Genomic DNA, 19,378 nt, shown 5'->3' with positions numbered 1-19,378 from the left:
GGCAGCTTTTAGGAAATAAATGCTTCCCAGCTGGAAAGTAAACCTCTCAGCGTTTGCTGCTACTTGGCAATACATGTGGTATGAAGAATCCTGTTTTCTAGACAGCAGTGGTTTGTCAGAGCAACACCTTTCTCTAAACAATTCAGTGTCTAGAATAGGATCACCATTTAAAAATAAAATAAAAAATCTCTATTTGCTATGTTTGCACTGAAAATTCAGCGTAATCTGCTAAGTGTCTGAAAGTTCTCTGTACAAGAAAACTATTCTGAAATAACCAGGAGATGGAATTAAAACTTACCATTTCACTTTGGTCTACGGCTATCTCCTGCAGGACACCCTGGGATGTCTGTCCCTCATGCCACCTCTAGAAAGGAGAGTACCAGCACTGAAAAAATATGCTAGAAACGACCCTGTACAGGTGAACTGTTGTTTGCATGTAGGAAATCATCACTTTCAAGGCTGGAGAGTGCAACAAAATTCACTGAAAAATAATTAGGCTCTGTTAGAATTGTTTTTGTGAGGAAAAACATAGAGCTCACCTAAATCCACATTTTTCACTGGAGCCTTCAGATAGGAAAGTTTATCTGAAAATGCCTAACTATAAAGCACTATGAATTAGAATTAAACAATAGAATTAATAGAATGTCCCTAAATTACCAGAATTACTGTAATATTACTAGCATACTAGAATTAAATGAGCTGATTTTTTATTTCAAATAATGTTCAGTCCCTATAAGTGCTTAATATTACAGTATATACAAATATTTAAACAAATTATATATGAGATTAATTTAATATAAACAAGTAAAAATGATTCTTTTGGGTAACTATATATATATAATTATTGTTATTATTATTATTTGAACTCACAAAGTTTTAACATTGTTTCCAAGGAGAAATGAACACATTTTAAAAATTTTAGTAAAACAGTTGTTGTTCCTGATGAACCTGAGTGGTAGTTTTCCTGATAATCACCTGAAGGTTTTTTGAGTTAATTAATGGCACATAAAGAATCAACTGCTTCAGCAGTCAGTGTATGGCAGACTTAGGAGGCATTTCGGTAATCATGTTTTGCTGTCTTGTGTAGGTTCACTGACATTCCTTCAATGCTTTCTTCAGCAAATACACTTTGTGGCTGAATAGAGTGAGCAGGACAACCAGAGAGGACAAGTGTCTGTGATTTACTTCTGGTTATAAAACTGTACTACTCCTTCTATTGCCCCACTGTCTACAAAGAAAACACTGGATGAAAGTAATTCATGGAATTTTGGGAACATACTGTAAGTTTCTTCACCCAAGTGGTTAATCAAACATTCATGATCTTGTGAATTGATCCAAATAAGATCCAATTGTTTCTTTGACGCAACTATTTGCAAAGGAGATAAAAAGTTGTGTTTCTGTGAAGCCAGTGGAGTCTGATGATAAGAAGTAACATCCCTTAAACAGTTATTTCAGTCAGGATTGTGACTAAACATACTCATTCTGTCTCTCAGGGCAACCCTTGAGTAGCAAATCAGGCTATCCATCTAGGGTCTTATTACGGTTGTTTTCTGTGTTGTTTTTTTTTTACCCCGCTGTCTTCTTCTCAGTGGTTCTCAGATAATGTTTGAAAGTTACCCATTACGCTGCCCCAGCTGCAATTCACTGAAAACGTCGTTCCTAGAGTCAGACTGAAACAATGAGACACGAGTAGATTGACCCTAGGAACTCTGTAATTAGGCTTGTGTTGCTCTGACACTCACAGAGTGCTTGCTAAAACAAAACAAACTCAATCAAATTTGTTGGGAGCTTGGCATAAGGTCATGCTGACACAGGGAATCAAATATCTCACAGCATTGGTTGCTGTCCAGGTGGTGTCAGGAATTGTCATTGCAGGAGCCCTTGCACAGACATCTTCATCTGGATCAGGTGAGAGTCCCATTCTTCTGTTCACTTACAGTCCCCCATGGTCCTGCACATGTATGATCCGTCAACATTAATCACCTTAAACAAAGGACAGACATGTTCTGTCTGAACTCCATACAAAAGGTTGTCCTAAGCAATCATTTCTGCATTTGCAGAAACAGTTTCAAAAGCACCTTATCTTGGTATAGCTGGTGAATAGTTGGCAGCAAGAACTGCCTGGGGGAAGCTTCAGGACAGTGCAGGTTTCCCACCTGGAGAACTCCTGCACTGGTTAGTGTGCAGGCTTTGCTGTGCAGGTGCCTGGGGGTTCAGCTAGCACCTTTTCTGAAGGTGGTCCATTACTTCAACGCAGTCCTTTATCTCACGTCAGTTGGCAGACCATGCGGGAAATTAATGACTTAAGTGCCCTGGGTATGCACAAGGCACAGCCCCGGTGCCCAGAGACACTGTAACTGTAACTCACATGCCCTGGTTCTTGCTGAGAAATGGTGACCACAGAGCTTTTTGGAACAGAAAGTCAGAGCCCATTTGGGAATGCTTTGAGATGAGGCATCAGCAGCCAGCCAAATTCAACACATGAGTTGTCATCACCTGAGCACTGATATCTATTTGGGGATGGGATTCCTTTCCCCAACCTGAAAGCAGAGGCATGGATGAGACCTGGGGTCAGCAGCACCATGCCAGTGTGGCTTGAAAGGACCTAATGAGGACTAATTAGGACCTTGAGGACCTAATGTCAGACTCACCACATATTTGGCCCTCACTTTACAGCTTCCTCAAAGGTCAACCATCTTTGCAGAAACAGCCCCTAGCTGCCACTTTCTTCTGCATGTGTGTAAAACCTAGGCCATGCAAACTACCAGCAAGTGTAACTCTAAGGTGCAGTTAGCATCCAAGTGGTTTTGAGCAACCTCACCCACACTGACAGGCACACAGTTATCTCTACCTACAATTTGGGGTGTCTTTAGTGTCCTACAGCCCTTTACATTTAACTACATCGAAATTCTGCTCCTAATTTATTACAAGTCCCTCTCCCCCCAATCAAACGCTTGGTCCCATCTGGCCCTGCTGCAGTTAATTCATTTTCTATGATGCTGAGCAGAAGAGATCAGAGCACTGCACCCTGTAGAACCTCCATCACCCACTGCAGAGAGATTGGGTAGGAGGGGTGGTGGCATGGAGGCACCGTTATTTTGCTATTTTCTACATCCAAGGCAAGATATGGAGCCCAGCAGGCAGACGGCCACAGTTCTGCAAGTACACAAGGTGAAATGTACTCAAGTACACATCCTTTTTTAGCTGAAGAGATAATAATAGGGATGCTTCTCAGTTATACCGTTCACAAACATTAGAGGTGTGTTGTTTGGCCTTAAAATTTAAATTAATAATTATGTAATTATTAATTAATGAGACATTAATAATCCACAGTGCAATTCACAATAGTGTGTTTTCTCATGACAGAATGTGCAGTGGGGTTATCTGAAATGTACATTAAAAGGTAAGTAACATTAAAAGCATCAAACCTTTGTAAGTCATGAAAGACTGGTTTTAAAGTTATTCAGCCCTTTGTGCAGGCAGCCTGACAGCACAACTGCTCGCCATTTCCCCCACGAGACCACTGCCTCCTGCAGGGTGCAGGGTACATCATAAAGAAGGGAATAATCAGGGCTAGGTCTGCAGATTCTCTGACTGCTCATTGTAGTTGATGAAAGGTGTGCAGGGAATAAGTCAGAGTGCTCGAGTGCAAGGACAGAAAGTAAGGAGCTAAGAAAGCTAAAATAGATTCTGTTCTAAAGGAGAACGTGTTTCTGTCCTGGGCACAGTGTCCCTAAGTAATGCTGGACCAAATCCTTGAGCCAACATTGCCACAGCTGTTTGTTAACTAGAAAAGTCTTTATTTTCAGTGCCCAGTATGAGATACTTAAAAAAAAAATATGCAGAAATGCTGAGAATCTTGTTGGCAGTTAAAATTGGTTAAACTGCATCTTGAACTTCTGAAACACCATAAGAATACTAAGAATTTTAACAGACCAGAATGCAATTTTATGGCATCAAAGATTAGAGCTGTCATTCACACAATGAGAGCAACAAGATTTTGGATGGGACTGGAAGGCAAGCAAAAATTCACGTTTTCTTGCTAGAATTAATAGAAAATACTTCGCTAGAAAATTAAGAAAATGTTCCAAGACTGCAAAACTGTATCAAGACAAGCAGGGAGCTGCCCCTTCCAGAATACTGAAGTCATAATCAAAGCTGTAAGGTACGTAGTAACAACATCTCTCCTACTGCATGAAGTAATGCCACCAGGGGAACCGTGGCTTCCAGGCTGAACAGCATCAAAGATCATCAAATAGTTTTAATGGGAAGCATTACAGCTGTACCTCACTTCTGTTACCAAATTCAAGATGTAAGGAGACTTTAGGAGGAAATTCTTCACTCAGAGGGTGGTGAGGCCCTGGCACAGGCTGCCCAGAGAAGCTGTGGGTGCCCCATCCCTGGAGGTGTTCAAGGCCAGGCTGGATGGGGCCTTGGCCAACCTATTTAGCGAGTGGCATCCCTGCCTGTGGCAGGGGGGTTGGCACTAGATGATCTTTAAGGTCCCTTCCAACCTGCACCATTCTATGATCTTAAGAGGTGAAAAGGCCCCGTCCTCCTCCCCCAGAATTAGGGAGGCCGGGTCTGGCCTTGTCCTTGAAGCAAGCAAAAGGAAAGCAGAATCTGGTGACAACCTGGGAGAAGTACAGATACCTCTGAAGGGTAATAGCAGCTGCAAAGTAATTTTTCTTTATAGAGTGTGTGCTTGCCAGGAGCTGAAATATTTCTATTCCCTCGTGCTGTTAAAAGTATTCAGATTTACTATGTAACCCTCAGATTTTACTGAATTGTTTATTTTATTCCATTCCTCCAGAAGGCGGGCAAGGAAAAAATTACATCCCAGATATCCTGGCTTTTGCTGGGACAAAGTTACTTTTCTTCACATAGGCTCACACAGTGCTGTGTTTTGGATTTGTGATGAAAATAGGGGTGATACCAGAGGACTGTTCCAGTCGCTGCAGAGCAGTGCTCGCACAGAGCCGAGGCCTCTCCTGCTCCTGGTGCTGCCCGGCCAGCGAGGAGGCTGGGGGTGCCCCAGGAGCTGGGAGGGGACACGGCCAGGACAGCTGGCCCAGGCTGCCCAAAGGGATGTCCCACACTGTGTGGCACTGTGCTCAGCGATAGCAGCTGGGGGAAAGGAGGAGGCAGGGGGGATGTTGGGGTGATGGCGTTTGTCTTCCCACGGAGCCGTGCCGCGGGGTGAGCCCTGCTCTCCTGGAGGTGGCTGAACCCCTGCCTGCCGATGGGAAGCAGCGAATGGATTCTTTGTTCTGCTGCACTTGTGTGCAGCTTTTGCTTTACCTAGTGAACTGTGTTTCAGCCCACAAGTTTTTCTCACTTTTATCTTTACGGTTCTCTCCCCCATCCCACTGTGTGGAGAGCCAAGTGGCTGTGCAGTGCTGATCTCTGCCTGCTGGGGTTAAACCACAACACTGGAAACAAGAAAAGAAAAACAAAATCTTTTATTCCCCTCACTCACTAACCACCTATCTCCATGCCTGTTGTGAGAGACTTTCAAGGAGTTTCTGAAGGGGCACAAATGCTGGACTTACAGCATCTTTTGTTTTGTGTACTGCAAAAGTTGCAGTCAGGTAGAGAGCAAAACCAGGTCTGACAGGACAGAAGATGCCCTCTTCCTATTGAGAGGGAAACCCACATGTAATTGCCAGAGAGACTAAACGGAGCTGCGCTGAGCACTTAAAACACAAACTCCCATTATTAGTTGTGGTTTTCTTTTCCTAAGTGCTCAGAGTGACCCATGGATGAGAGGCAGACTCAAAAACCCTTACAGCTGCAGTTAAATTTACTGGCTTTTGGATGTACACTGCATGTAAACACAAGGGCATCAAGTCACACTGGGCAGAACATGCTCAGTCTGGCTTGGAATTAGCACTCTTAACCAGGAACAGACAGCTCCAGTCAGAGGGAGAGTGAGGAAGCAGTGCAGAAAGACTGAAGCATACCTGAGAGAGTCTGAGTGATAGTATGGCAGCAAAACTTCACATGGTGTTAAGAATGTGCCACACAAGACCAGTGTTAATAGGGGAGCAGATGGATCGCTACTTCCCAGGATATCTGTCCCTAACACCAGGCACTCTAGGCAGCGTCCTTTATATTTAACCTTTTTCCAAGTTATAGGTCACTTCCATATACCTGCTAGAAATTATACATTCTTATGATTGTTTTTTGTTTTTACTTTCATGCATGTTTGAGATGTTACTAATGTATGAATCGTAACATCCTTACATGTCCTTCATCTCATTACTTAGAGATTACTAACTACGAGACAAACAGGTTAATGGTAAAACTCCCAGCACTTACATCAAGGCATCAACACGCAGCAATCCAACTGACAGGGAAGTAACAAAGCTCCAGTTAATAAGTGAATGTCATGGGATGATTCAATTGCTTAACAAAACATCTAGAGCTATTTGCAACACACAAGACCCCCCCGCACCCCATCCCGGCCTCCAGCTGCCAGGCTGGAGAAGCATGACTTTTACAGTCAGAGCAACATCTTAGACACAGTATGGTGCCTCGAAGGCCCAAGGTGCCTGTTTCAGCAAATGGCTCCGTTGTCTTAAATGGCACTAAGCCGGTATAATGGAGCTCCTGCCCAACAGTCATGTCTCAGAGCCCCCTTTGAGCTACAAATCAGAAAACATAAATAGAAATTAAAACCAAAAAAGGACAAAATAAACACAGTTTTTTAAAAATAAATATTTCATTTATTCACAGTACAAAAAATATTTTCTTTCCACACCCCCGCGGTTTGTCTTGCGCACACCCCTGGAACACACACCACCCTTTGGACGCCACTGTCTTCGATCTCATGCCCCACACTAATACTGACCCACCTCATAAGCACATTTGTGTTTACAGGTGGCGCATGTAGAGAAGCCAGCTAATTAAAAAGAAGTGCAGTAGCAAATTAATCCCTGGTGGAACAAACCATGCTATGTGAAATCACTGAACTGTCTCTGTACTTTGCAAGTAGTTGCAGGAGACGTTGCAGAAGATGTGATATTTGATCAAATTTTATAAGAGATGGAGCATTAGCCAGAGAGGTGGTATAAATATATTTACAGAGGTAAATTTCAACAGGCACTCCAAAAAAAAGTAGTTTCACAGTATGTTTACCCACTACTTATTGACAGTTAACTATGGTAAATAGTTTGGTACAGGAAAGTGGGTATTAATTTGCAATTTAAGCAACTAAGAAAATACCCAATTTTCTACTAAGGTAAGAACTAAAACTGAAGAGTTACAGATTCATCTGGACAGAAGCGTTTTGACTGAAGATCAAAACTACAGGTTAACGCCAGTGTTGTGCTTTTCCAGGGCCCGTGAAACTTAGTTCAAGGCATAATTTAAGTCTAGAAAATGTTAAGTTAGGGTCACAGTCCATCCGTTTAATGTTTCACACCCAACAGATTCCAGAAGGAGGTAGTAAAGGCATCCTTTAAGGAATCTTCTCTGATGTTAAGACCCAAGAAGCATGGCAGCGAGCCTAAAAAAAGTGTGGGTAGGGGAGTGAGAAAGGAGAGAGAACAGTTTAATGAACTATTACACCATTTTAAACCATTAATTTGAAAAGCTTACTAAAGTATAAGGGGTTATATTTCATCTTAAATGTGATCTTTCTAGATAAAACTCAAAACAATTGCAATTTTAAAATTTAAATCAAACCTTTGGAAAGAAGAACCCCCCCCAACCCTACAAGACACACTTCCTTAATTACGGTGACCTGAATTCTAATGCTTTTGCCAGCAAAGGTAAGAGACAGCATGTGTCTTGCTGCTATTTCTGACGCGTTCAGGGACAGGAAGCACTTAGATAATGTCTCATTTCAATATACAGCTGTTAAAGACACTTCAGCAGGTGACTCAGACAACAGTTATTTCATAATTTATACACAAAAAGTCTGTCCTGAAGTTTGAAGATGCTGAATTGCACTCATAAGACACCACAGAGTCAAAACATGGCTCCAGCAAATCAATTTGTTAATGCAGGAAAGTCAAAACTTAAGAAAAAATTACATTTGACATTCAGCTGAAAGAACTTTAAGGTCCAAAGAACTTATAATGCCCAATGTGAATCATCTGGACAGGATTTATAAAAAATGCTGAGAACTTGAACATGTTAAGGTAATCAGAGCTGCATGTTGAATACTTTACATTCTAAGTACTCTTAGAAAGCAAAAAGTACTAGTTCTAGTACCCAAAATGAAGAGACATTAAGTGGTTAGGCTTCAGTATCCGTGTGCCTTTTTCTTCAATTATCAAATGCTGATAGATGTCATACAGCTTTACAAAGTTGAAATAAAAACACCCTGAATGTATTTTTGTACTATGAATGTTCTGTATGTACCTTATATGCCTATGATAAACTATTTAGAATACTGTAAGAAAATGGAAAAAAATGCCTAATCTACGTATGCAACCAGCTGCAAGCTTCGTAAGAGATTTATAAGCTGTCAGTTATATCAAGGTAGCACCCATTTACATGCAAAACTGTTCTGGATATCCTAATGATTACTCAATTAATGGAGAATATGCAGAAAGTAGTGCAGAAGAAGAATGAGGAAACTGAATAGGTGAAAAAAATCACCATGAGACCACACGCACACATTTGAGTCTGAAAGAGGAGATGCAGATTCTTGTACATTTTCTTACAAAAACTATTTCCTGAAATACTTACAGTTTTCTCTTCCAATGTGAGGATGCCATCTACAGCAACTATCTGGTACTGCTTTTCTTTTAAGCCACCCACAAATCTCCGAAGTAGTTTGAGACCAGTACCATCGGTGCTTTGTTTCAAGAGTTTCTGCATTTCTTGAGAAGGACATCCCGGGTCAAACAGTAGTAAACATAAGGTTTTATTTTTCTTCTCTTCTATTCCAACAACAGTACGACTGTGACCTAATTTCAAAACAGATTTTCAGTATTTAAGACACATATAAAATCCAGTTTACTTGTTTGTAGCATACTACTTATTTTCAAATCAAGGAACATATTACTTGAAATTTAATAAGGTAATTATAAGTATAGAGCAGACGTCAAAATGCTGAGATCCTGCTCACACCCAGCTTTTCCATCAGCAAAAATAGAAGCTTTTTAGTGTTACATTTACTTACTAGAAGTTTAACAGTAAATAAAGCTAGGCCTTCAACTGAATGAAGAAGGAACGTATGACGCTGCTCTGAATTGCAGCACATATAGATGAAGAGAGAGAATAGTAAGAAACCAGCATATTGTGATGCTGACCTTGATGCTGCAAGTAGATAGGCGGTCTGGAAGTACACACTACCTTTGTACCACCTTCATTATCTGTAGAATAGTAACGCAAAACCCACTCAAACAAACGAGGGTGTGTACCCATGGGACCAGTCGGTTTGTGAAAGTCAATAATTTGACACCTATAAAACATTTAAAATAAAAGCAACATAAATTTGAAGCAGGTTGGTTTTTTGTTGTTTTTGTTTTAACATTTCAGTCCCTTTTTTTCCACTTCAGTCCCTCTCTCCTGCACCAAGAATATTTTGTGAACAACAGCAATTGCAGGTATCAAGTGGTCATTGTCACTATTTTTTTTTTTTTTAATTAAATAAAGGCATAGAAGATACATAAGTACAAAGCAACGCAGTATGTACTGTTCAAGACCACGGTATTTACTCTGGCAAAGAAATACTCTACTCTGTTTGCCTAAGGAGCTTATGAAGTTTGCCAGAATTAAAACATTTGATTTTTGTAGAATTACAGCACAGAGCCAAATTAAGAACTCTAAACACGCAAAGTGACCAGCTGAAATTCAGATTCTTCTTGAGACTAAACTTGGAGCGAAAGTAAGCTTTTAATCAACATCTGATTTTATGCCTATGTGGCACAATTCCTCACCAAGTCTCAATGACCAAAACAGTTACTCAATTTATGTATCTGCATAAGTAGTTACACAACTTCACACTGCACTAAATCTTACCTACTTATAGGCAGTTTAAATATAAAGCCACTACGATGGCTTCTGCTTAATAGTTTACTTCTTACGTTAATTCTGACCCTTAAAAGACACATGCTTAATTATCACTTAAAAACAACATCAGAAAAAGTAATACTTACTTTATCCTGAGACTGGTTAACAATGAATAAATTTCACATGCTCCTATCCATGCCTTGGAACCACGTAATCGGTTGTTGAAGTGAGATGCCCCATGAGGATCAAAGCCTTCTTTCCAGGCATCTTCAATCATGGACTGAATCTTCGGTATACTAGGAATTAGTGCAGTGTCTGAAACAGAAAAGCTTTTGAACTGTAGCAACAGTTACTGAAATAGTCTATCAAAACCATCCAGCCTCTTTTATAAGAGCTAATTGGCGTTACAAAGATACACCCCAAAAAAACCCAAAGGTTAAGCTTCAGCCACATAATGCCTTGCCAATAGTCATGCCTTTGACTCTTTTCACAGTATGGTCTAGTGTTATAGGAAACATTTAGTTGGTATCATTGACACTAGTAAGCCTTGCTGTAAAAATGAAAAAGGAAAACATGGATCAATAGGTTGTCATTGAAGACGTGCAAAACAGGTAGGCAGGATTTTGATTAATACCTCTCAAGCAGTCATTATAGAAGCTGTTTTGCAGCAGTGAGGAAAGGAGCATTTGGAAATTCCTGTAACCACAACCCCAGCCTTTGTCACCCAAAGATGAGTGGAAATGATCTACTCCTGCTGAAAGCCAAACACGTCTCACATCTTTGTTTTCGTTCTGATAGTACTTGCACAATGCTTCAATTACTCCTAGAAGAACAAATATAAAGTTTATCTGTAAAAAAATTAGTTTGCTGGAAACAGATTACAACTAACTGAAACACAATATAAAAAGCGGCTATGAATTTTAACAGCTGAACTAGGTTAGGAAGCAAAAGGTACTGAAGTAGTAAGCAAGCATATTCCCATAGACAACCCTCATGCAGTAAGAGATTTTCAACTTCTGATACATACTGCATTTGGGCTCTTAACTTGCTTCCAAGGTTCCACAAGTCTTCAGGTTCAATAAAGGATTAAAAATATGTCAAACTTAAATTTAATTATTAAACAAAGTTGTCACAGATTAATATTATTTGCATCCTAATTCTAATCCTAAGTAACGAAATACTTCGTTAAAAACTGCTTTGGTCATCAAAAGCTATGACTTAAAGCTATATGCTTAGTTGCTGAAATGCATTCATACCCGAGGTTTTTGTTTTCCCATCATCTATACCAACAGCCAAACTTTCCATCATGTCAGCTTTTCTCTTGTGATATTCAAAAGGCTGCATCCTTCCTCTGTCAACTTCCCTTTCCATGTTCTTTAAGAATTGCTGCTTGTAGCCTCCAGAACTATCCAAGCCATACTGTCTCTGTTAGGGATAGAATGTGCATGATTAAAATCACATTTTAAAAATTCACGTTTAATGATGTAAGAGGCTGCATGCACAATCAGTAACAATGAAAAATAGTGAACAGTGAGACATAAAATCTTCAGATTTGCGACCTCTTAGAGCTGAAGGCCAAGCTTCACTCCTGAACAGAAATGCAGAATTAGGACAGCCATACCTGGAAGAGCAGGCACATCTCTCTGCTCCCCCTTGAGCTGACAGCCATTGGCAGAGGCAGTCAATTACCAGGAGGTAGCAAGTGCAGAAACCAATGCTATCAGAGCTGTCAGGTAGGAGACAGAGGGAAGCCTGTGGTGGGGTAGTCACTGAAGCAAATGATGGTGTCCAGAAAGAGGACAGTCAGGATGCTCAAGGCCTCAGGTATTCTGCCAGGTAATATACTCCAGGCTGTGCTGAAGGGCAGAGCACTAGAGCTGGGTGGGGTGCAGTATGGGGCGGCAGGGTGCCTGGTGAGAGCAGTGCAGCACACGCAGGTAGCACCTGCCCCAGGTAGACATGGTAGACATGCCCCACACCAGTTCCAAGATCAGGGTTGCTGAGAATTTGCATTTGCCTGCAAGCCACTCCTGCACCAACACTTCAGCACAGCCTGCCTGACTGCACAGGTGTGACCTAGTAATGCCATTCTTATTTTCGTTTAATCCAGGAAACAAAACATAGCAGATTCAATATGATCAGCTTCTAAGGGCACACCTCTTCAAAATTTTGCCATTTAGAAATGTTACAGTACCTGTAGCTTTTTAAATTCTTCCTTCTCTCGCTTTTCTTCCAGTCTCTGCTTTTTATCTTCTTCATTTTGGAGCTGTTGAGCCAGTTCTAGATCTTTCATGTTTCCACCTATTCAGGAGTAGCAATCCAAGAACAGAGGACTTGATCAGGAAGTTAACAATGCTTTGATGGATCATTTATCCAAAGATTCTTTTCTAAGCAGATATAAACAAGGCCAACTAGGCACTACTTTTCAGAGAGGGATCCCACAGGGCAATGAGCTATTAGCAAGGAGTACTAAACAGGACTGACAGCATTCAGTCTACTAAGACTCAGACTCCTGACTTCCACAAAATTTATGCAGAGTCACGGGAGCTGTTGCTTGGCAAATAGTCCAAGCAATACCTCTACTATTAGGAAAACCTCTTTTGTTTACTATGTTTCAGTTAATTATTAGCAAGAAATCCTAGTTTCTTGAATATCACAGACCTATTAGCTTCTAGGATCACTGTCAGCATCCTCATAATGCAGTGACAAAAAGAAACAGGTTCAGAGGACTGGATAAGGAATCTCTAGGTTATTATTAGCCATGCGAATAAGGCAAACTTATTTTGATTCCTTTACCTTATCACTATGACTATTGAATCAGCATGAACATTTGGAGTAAAGAATTGAGAAAAAAGACGTTTTCAAAAGGTATAGATTTTAAACTCTTTACATGGGTATTTGCCACTCTAAACCCTGTATCATAGGATCGCAGAATGGTTTGGTCGGAAGGGACCTTAAAGGCCATCTAATTCCAACTCCCTGCCATGGGCAGGGATCTCTCCCACCAGACCAGGTTGCCCAAAGCCCCATCCAACCAGGCCTTGAACACTTTCCAGGGATGGGGCATCCACAACTTCTCTGGGCAATATGTACATAATCCTCCTACAGAGCTAGGAAAATATATATAATACAGCTATCTTTTACACATTTTCCACTCTAAGTTTTAGTTTTGTCTAACACTTAGTGAATTTACTTAACAAGCATGGATAGACATATTTTTCTGCATGTGTAGAGCTCTTGGGCAAGCAATAATACTTAGTATAAATTTAATTATGGATATATTCCATTCCCTTTTTAAGAAATGCTTAGCCTACATTTTGTATGAGATTCTATACTGCAGCATGCAAACGCTGTAAATGCTTTCAAAGATTATCAAGCTTGTAACCTTTCACATACCTTCTGAAAAGCTATGTTCCTCTAGGTGTAAATCCACGTGTTCTTCAAGAAACTGAAGGTTTGTACAGGTAAGACTGCATATGGGACATTCGTATAGCTGTTCACCATTTCCAGTGTCTAAAAAAGAAATGCAGTTTCTTGCTTAATGCAATTCCTGGTTTTGCGTGGTTTTCTTTTTGGGAGAGAATCACCCCCTAATTGATATATATGGTCTAAAATAAACATACAGTAACAAATTTTATGTTGCCATTGATATTCCTCACAGAAAGGCAGCATATGCTAAACAGCTATTATTCTTAACCATTTAGCAACTCCTGGCAAGTCTGAAAACATACTTTCCTTCTATTAATCAAGTTTTATTCCATTTAACTTACCACAGTCTTTATAATATTTTCACTAAGAGGTTACAACTGTCAAATCTTTAATAAAAAGATCTGTGCTGCTGATGGAAGACTACTTGCTTACAAAAATTTAATGTTTGTATGATAACACAGCAGTTGGCTGTCAGAATAAAAAAATAATGCTTTAATTCTTCGTTAATCTTCCTAGGTTTCCTCAAATAAATATTCCTTCTGCAGTTTTAGTGTTATTATTGAAGAATACCATAGAACAGTTAAGGTTCAGAAGAACTTCTGGAGATCATTTAGTCCCTCAAATCAGGGTCAAGTCAAACAGGTTCAGGTACTCAGGGCCTTTTCCAGTCACTTTTCAAATAACTTCAATGACAGAAACATCTCAACGTTGTTGGACAACTTATTCCAGTGACTGACCACTCTCACAGTAAAAAGTGTTACTGAGTTTAAATGGTATTTCCTGTATTTCACCCACAGCCTGCCATCCTGTCTGTCACTGGTCAGCACTGAGACAAAGCCAACTCCATCTTCAGTGCTCTCTTTTTGAGTCACCAAGATTCACTTCCACTTAAGTTCACAAAACACAGGATGTAATATGCTTATGTTAACTGGTTCTGGAAAGCATTTGCCCAAGCTAAAAGCTCGTGACTGGCTGGAAGGGAATTTGATATTATAATAACCTGAGCTTACCTGTAACGTTTTGTGTAACACTACAAGCGTTTCAGGAACCTATACGAATACGTTATGTACATTAAAAAAAAAAAAACACTCCCTTAATACAGATATTTTGAAAAGAGAAATTAGCATGTAGGCAACTAATTTATTCAAAGTCTGCATTATTTACACCAACAGGAATAATATATAGTAATAATAATATAATAATATATTTCTTAATGCTAAGATTTGGTTTCTTTTTTTTTTTTTAAGGCAGAATATACTGTGTGTTTGGTTATGCTGTCACATTTTGCATCCTTAAAACCACGCTTGTCCTGTCAGCATAGCTTGTTACAAGAGGAATGGCATACTTTGAAGGGAATTACCCAGGAGCTGAGATGTCATCACCAAGTTTCTCAGACAGTTACAGCACCTTTGGACTGCAGGCCCGAAAAAAATTTTAACAATGCTTAAGGTAAAATACAGCGTTAAATAACATATATAACAGATTTTCCCCGTGCTGACTTTATCCTCAACAACACCCTTGCAGTCTCCCAGTCAACGTCTGGTATTCCTGAATATTTCAGTGCTGGATCTTTCCAAAATCTCAACCTTAAGCTGAAAGCTGCTTTCCCCTGACAAGAGCTGTAGGCGCCCCAGCACCCAGCCGGTTTCAGGGGCGATGCCCAACCCCCACGACCCCACGGCCCCCACCCCATGCCCTTCCCCAACCACCTCCCTCTCCGGGACCCCCTCAGCCCCCACCACCGCTCACCCGCACCGGGGGCGCCCAGCAGCCTCCACCCGTGCGCTCCCGGCTCCTTCCCCGCCGCCTCAGGCCGGGCCGCCGCCGCGTGCCGCCGGAGCCCCTGGCAGGGCGGGCAGCGGGGGTGCCGCCGCGCCGCCTCGCAGGGCAGCGCCCGCCCGCACCCGTCGCACACCAACATGGCGGCCGCCGCCTCACAGCCTCCCGCCCAGCCGGGGGCCGCCGTTCCCCACCGGGGCGGCCGAGCTCGGTGCCGCCTCCTCCTCCTCCTCCTCCTCCTCCCGCCGCCGCCGCGGCGCAGAGCCTGCTGGGAGCGGCGGGGCCCGCCCCCGGGCGGGGCGGCGAGCGGCGGGGCGGCGGCCGCCATCTTACGCCGGGAGCCGGGCGCCGTTTCTCGCCTCGGGGGCGGCGGCGGACGCCGGGGGGCTGCGCCTCGATGGGTGAGTGACCCCGGTCAGGGGGTCCCCGGTCCCCTGCACGCCTCACGGGGGGTGAAGGGCTTCGGCAGCCGCTGTGCTCCCCCGCCCCAGGGCGGGCGTCCTGCCGCTGCGGGACCCGGAGGCCGCTGCGAAGGGGGGCGGCAGCGCCGGGAGGGGAGAGGGCAGCGGGGCTGAGCGAGCCTGGGCTCGGCCGGGAGGGAAGGGCCGGTGACGGGGCGGTGCTGGCCGCGCACAACAGGTGGGCGAGGCGCGGGGTGCGGCCGCAGGGGGTCCCGCGCTGAGTGAGGCGCAGTTCCGCGGAGCACGGGCGCAGGCTTCCTCCTCGGAGCGGTGCTCCTGAAACCAGAGTAAATCAAGGGCCGCCTGTCTGTCTGTCCGTCCTTCTCGTTCCTCTGCTCAAATCCTCGTGGAGCATAGGGGCGAAGCCGTAACATCACCAGCTTTTCCTTGCTGAGCGCAGTTTTGGTGGGAGCTGCCTCGTAGTTGTGCTTTTGTAACCCTTACGGAGCTGCTGAACTACATTGGGTTGCTTTTGATACGTTCCTCTCTTGTTTGGTTCGTTGCTTGGCCTGACAGGTTTACCAGCCCAACCAAATCAGCAAGGTGTGAATACGTAAGAAGGTTCTGATATTCAAAGCCAGTAGAGTTGCTGGAAAAATGCTTTTCTTGCTGAATTTGTAACACAAAAGTTGCACAACAATTACAATAAAATTATTTTAAACAGCGTCTTGCTTAGCATAGTGGTCCAGAGCCATCAGCAGTTTGCCGGGCTTCTTGTTTGGGTGAAGCAGGCTGCCGAGTCCTCAGGTGTCACGTTGATGTCCGTCGAGGTCTGTGGTCTGTTCTCCTCCTGCAGCCTGTGTTTATTACTCAGCAGTCCTTGTTACTGCTGCTATTAAAGATAAAAAAACAAATCTCGTCGTGGAAGTTGACAGAGACACGTGGCACAGCTCTAGAAGTGTAGTTAAGATATACTTATGCATGTTTTCTTGTTGTGAAAGAATTTCATAAGAGTGAGTTTGCTTGGAGTCTTGAATCATATTTTTGACAGTTAATTATTTCTCAGATGAAGGCTACAGTTCTAGCTTTGAAAATTAGCACTGGGCTATTAACAACCTTTTTTCAGTCAGTTTGATCATCTCAGTGACAGAATCATGTTGTGTTGCTTTTATCTTTCCACAACTGATATGTCTGAAATGATGGGCAGATTCCAATCCTCTTTATACATCAAAAGAGCTGTTAATTAAAATAAGTCAATATTTTTTTTTCACTTAAAATTGAAAAGGGTATGCCTATCTGGGTGCTACTGACACGCCCCCCCCTTTTTTCTGTAGAGTTTTTTTCTGTATACAGGTTAAAAGGAGACTTAGCATAACCTTTAGATACTGCTTTGTGTTTGTGCAATTGGCATTTAAAAAAAAAGAAGCAGTGCAGTGGGATGTTAAATGAAACAGTAATTACTGCTGGTTTTCTTCTAGGATTTGTCCTTATTTTTGAATACACTTGCTGTCTACTTTCTGAGAGGGGAAAGCAAGTTCTTGTACTCGCTGACAGTGGAAGACAATGGTTCCTTCAAACTTAGGTCAAAACTTAGCAACATAGTGTTTTTGCTTTTATTGTCTCAGTTTGCTCAAAAGATCAGTAACTTCATCTTGCAGTAGTTTATGCCCTTTAATGAAGCATCTGATTGCTGAGATGACCTGCAATTTAATCTGCAGTTTAGAGACTGTTTAGGCAAAGATTTTTCCCTGATTTCTCTCTTGGAGATTTTTGTTGATGATCTGGATATTGCCAACAGCTACAGGTGTACATATAGGTGTTGCTTTAGATACATTTTTAGCACAGGAGACGGCGGATTTGCTTTTCAAGGTTTGTCCTTTTGAAGTAATTCTTTCTTTTTAATAGACAACATGTCAAGCCCGGGGAAGGATAACTTCAGAATGAAAAGCTACAAGAATAATGCACTTAATCCTCAAGAAATGCGTAGACGAAGAGAAGAGGAAGGAATCCAGCTTCGGAAACAGAAAAGGGAAGAACAAGTAAGCACCTTGATGAGCTGTTGACTGTTAAGTGCTTGTGAAGTTCACGTATGTGAAAGGAGTTGACTAGATGCCTGCCTCCTGTGAAGCAGAATCCAGAGCACCAGGTTAAATGTCTGTTTTCTGTGCAGTTTTGGGGAGCACCAGGCACATATCAGTAAGATCATGAAGCAAAAACAGTGAGCAGAGGCCCTTTTAAGTCATAAGGGCATACAAGGAGATACCTGTGTCTTAAATTTAATCTCTAGTCTAGGTTTAAACATGTAGGACCGGGCTGAAAGATACCCTTATATCTAATAAGGATCAGAAAATCTGCATTCTCTTGTAGAGTTTGGACCAAAGGTGCAGACTCTAACTAGGGGTGAGAGGAGCTTTCATCTTTGAATCTGTACTTCAGGTTGCTCAAGAGCTTTTATGCAGTAGCCTGGCAAAGTGGCCAACAAATAGCGGTCTCTGGACTCTTTTTTTTTTTTTTTATATTTGCAGTTGTCTGAAGTGAATTGTTAGTGATCCGAGTACATGGAGCATTGTATAATGTCATGGTTGGTGGTAGCTACTTTTCTGAAATGTTTAGTAGTTCGTTGCCTGGAAAGTAAGGAATACAGTTTGTTTTTCTGCTTGGACTAAAGTGGCAGACTCTTGTCTCCCACCACCTAGAGAGTGTCCCAGGCACTCATCTGTAGTCTCCTCTGAGGTGGGAATGCTTTCCTTTCTCCTGGGAGAGTGGTGCTACTGCATGGAAAAAGAATTCATAGTAGTTGGGTCAGAAAGGTGAGAGAAGGAAGTCGTATCCTACTGGAGTATTTACCTGTGAATGAATTCATCTGAATTGCAGTTTCTGGTGAAAGTTTTGTGTATTTTGTAATAAATACTCCATAGTTAAATTTAATGTGTGTGTGTGTGTATATATATATATATATAAAGGGGTTGTTTCCCATGCTGGCTTTTCTAACAGTGAGAATACTTTAATCTTAATCATTAGACTAGTGTTGTCAGCAGTTTTTGCGCTGTTGGAAACAAGTTTATGCAGGAAAATGAGACTGTTTTGTTCCAGTAAAAGTTATAAATTGTAGATAGGCTATGTTCCTAAACAAAAAAAAGTTTATATGTTTCAAGCAAGATCTTGCTTGTCATTGCTGAATGTTAGAAAGAACAGCTGGTCTTCTAAAAGAGGAATATTGTTTCTTCTCCCATTTGTGGGTTTAAATGTAATTAAAACTTGTTTGTGTCCAGGATTCTGCAGTTGTTTATTGCCTAGGTTAGTGCCCAGTCCAGAAATGTGTTGAATGAGGGAGATAATGCTTTTAGGTTCCTGTTTGTATGGCTAGATGTAAATGTGGAGCTGCTTATTCAATTTTGGGTGTATGTGACAGCTGAAATGTAGGTATCTGTAGACAACTTTGAGGACAAAATGTTCTTCAGAACTTAGGAGGTTTCATTATTATGCCTAGAGGTGAAATCTGAGACACTCGATGGACTGAGATTCTCACGTTTATTTTTAAGGATACCAACATCGTATTCTTAGAATTGTTGATTATTATAGACTATAAGTGTAGTAGTGGATTCAAGATTAAACAAAATAGTAAACAGGTTTCTGGAAGAAAACAGGGTAATGAATGCTACGTTTGCATGCCAGAAAATGATGAGGCATTCATTAAGTATAGCCTGTTAAATACTACAGTGCAGGTATGTATTTTAAACATAGTCAGTTCATGAAGCCAAAGTGATTTTTGGACACAGAAAACATTTAAGGTTACATAA

General features: G+C 41.8%; 2 protein-coding genes across 3 annotated transcripts in view; one reads left to right on the top strand and one right to left on the bottom strand.

Moving 5' to 3' along the window:
• Positions 1–6,705: 6,705 nt before the first annotated feature.
• On the bottom strand, positions 6,706–15,505 carry ZUP1 (zinc finger containing ubiquitin peptidase 1; the record flags this gene model as incomplete). Of its 2 annotated transcripts, none has more annotated exons than XM_080588116.1 (9): positions 6,706–7,510; positions 8,701–8,921; positions 9,267–9,418; positions 10,116–10,284; positions 10,604–10,792; positions 11,226–11,394; positions 12,164–12,270; positions 13,366–13,482; positions 15,148–15,505. In XM_080588116.1, 9 exons carry the CDS (start codon positions 15,503–15,505, stop codon positions 7,463–7,465), a joined length of 1,530 nt encoding a protein of 509 aa, XP_080444242.1. In that variant the 3' UTR covers positions 6,706–7,462. The 2 variants fall into 2 exon arrangements, with proteins under 2 accessions (XP_080444242.1, XP_080444243.1); XM_080588117.1 differs by lacking the exon at positions 15,148–15,505 and adding an exon at positions 14,759–14,792.
• KPNA5 (karyopherin subunit alpha 5) overlaps positions 15,447–19,378 on the top strand; it is a 20,687-nt gene continuing 16,755 nt past the window's right edge. The window contains exons 1-2 of the mRNA XM_080588118.1: positions 15,447–15,578; positions 17,484–17,617. Coding sequence (XP_080444244.1) covers positions 15,575–15,578; positions 17,484–17,617 — 138 coding nt within the window. The 5' untranslated portion in view covers positions 15,447–15,574. The remainder of the gene's footprint in view (positions 15,579–17,483; positions 17,618–19,378) is intronic.

The sequence above is a fragment of the Anser brachyrhynchus genome, assembly GCF_964034855.1.
Source record: "Anser brachyrhynchus genome assembly, chromosome: 3".
NCBI classification, from domain to species: domain Eukaryota; kingdom Metazoa; phylum Chordata; class Aves; order Anseriformes; family Anatidae; genus Anser; species Anser brachyrhynchus.
The sequence above is the reverse complement of the archived record's forward strand: the minus strand, read 5'-3'. Positions and strand labels throughout refer to the sequence as shown.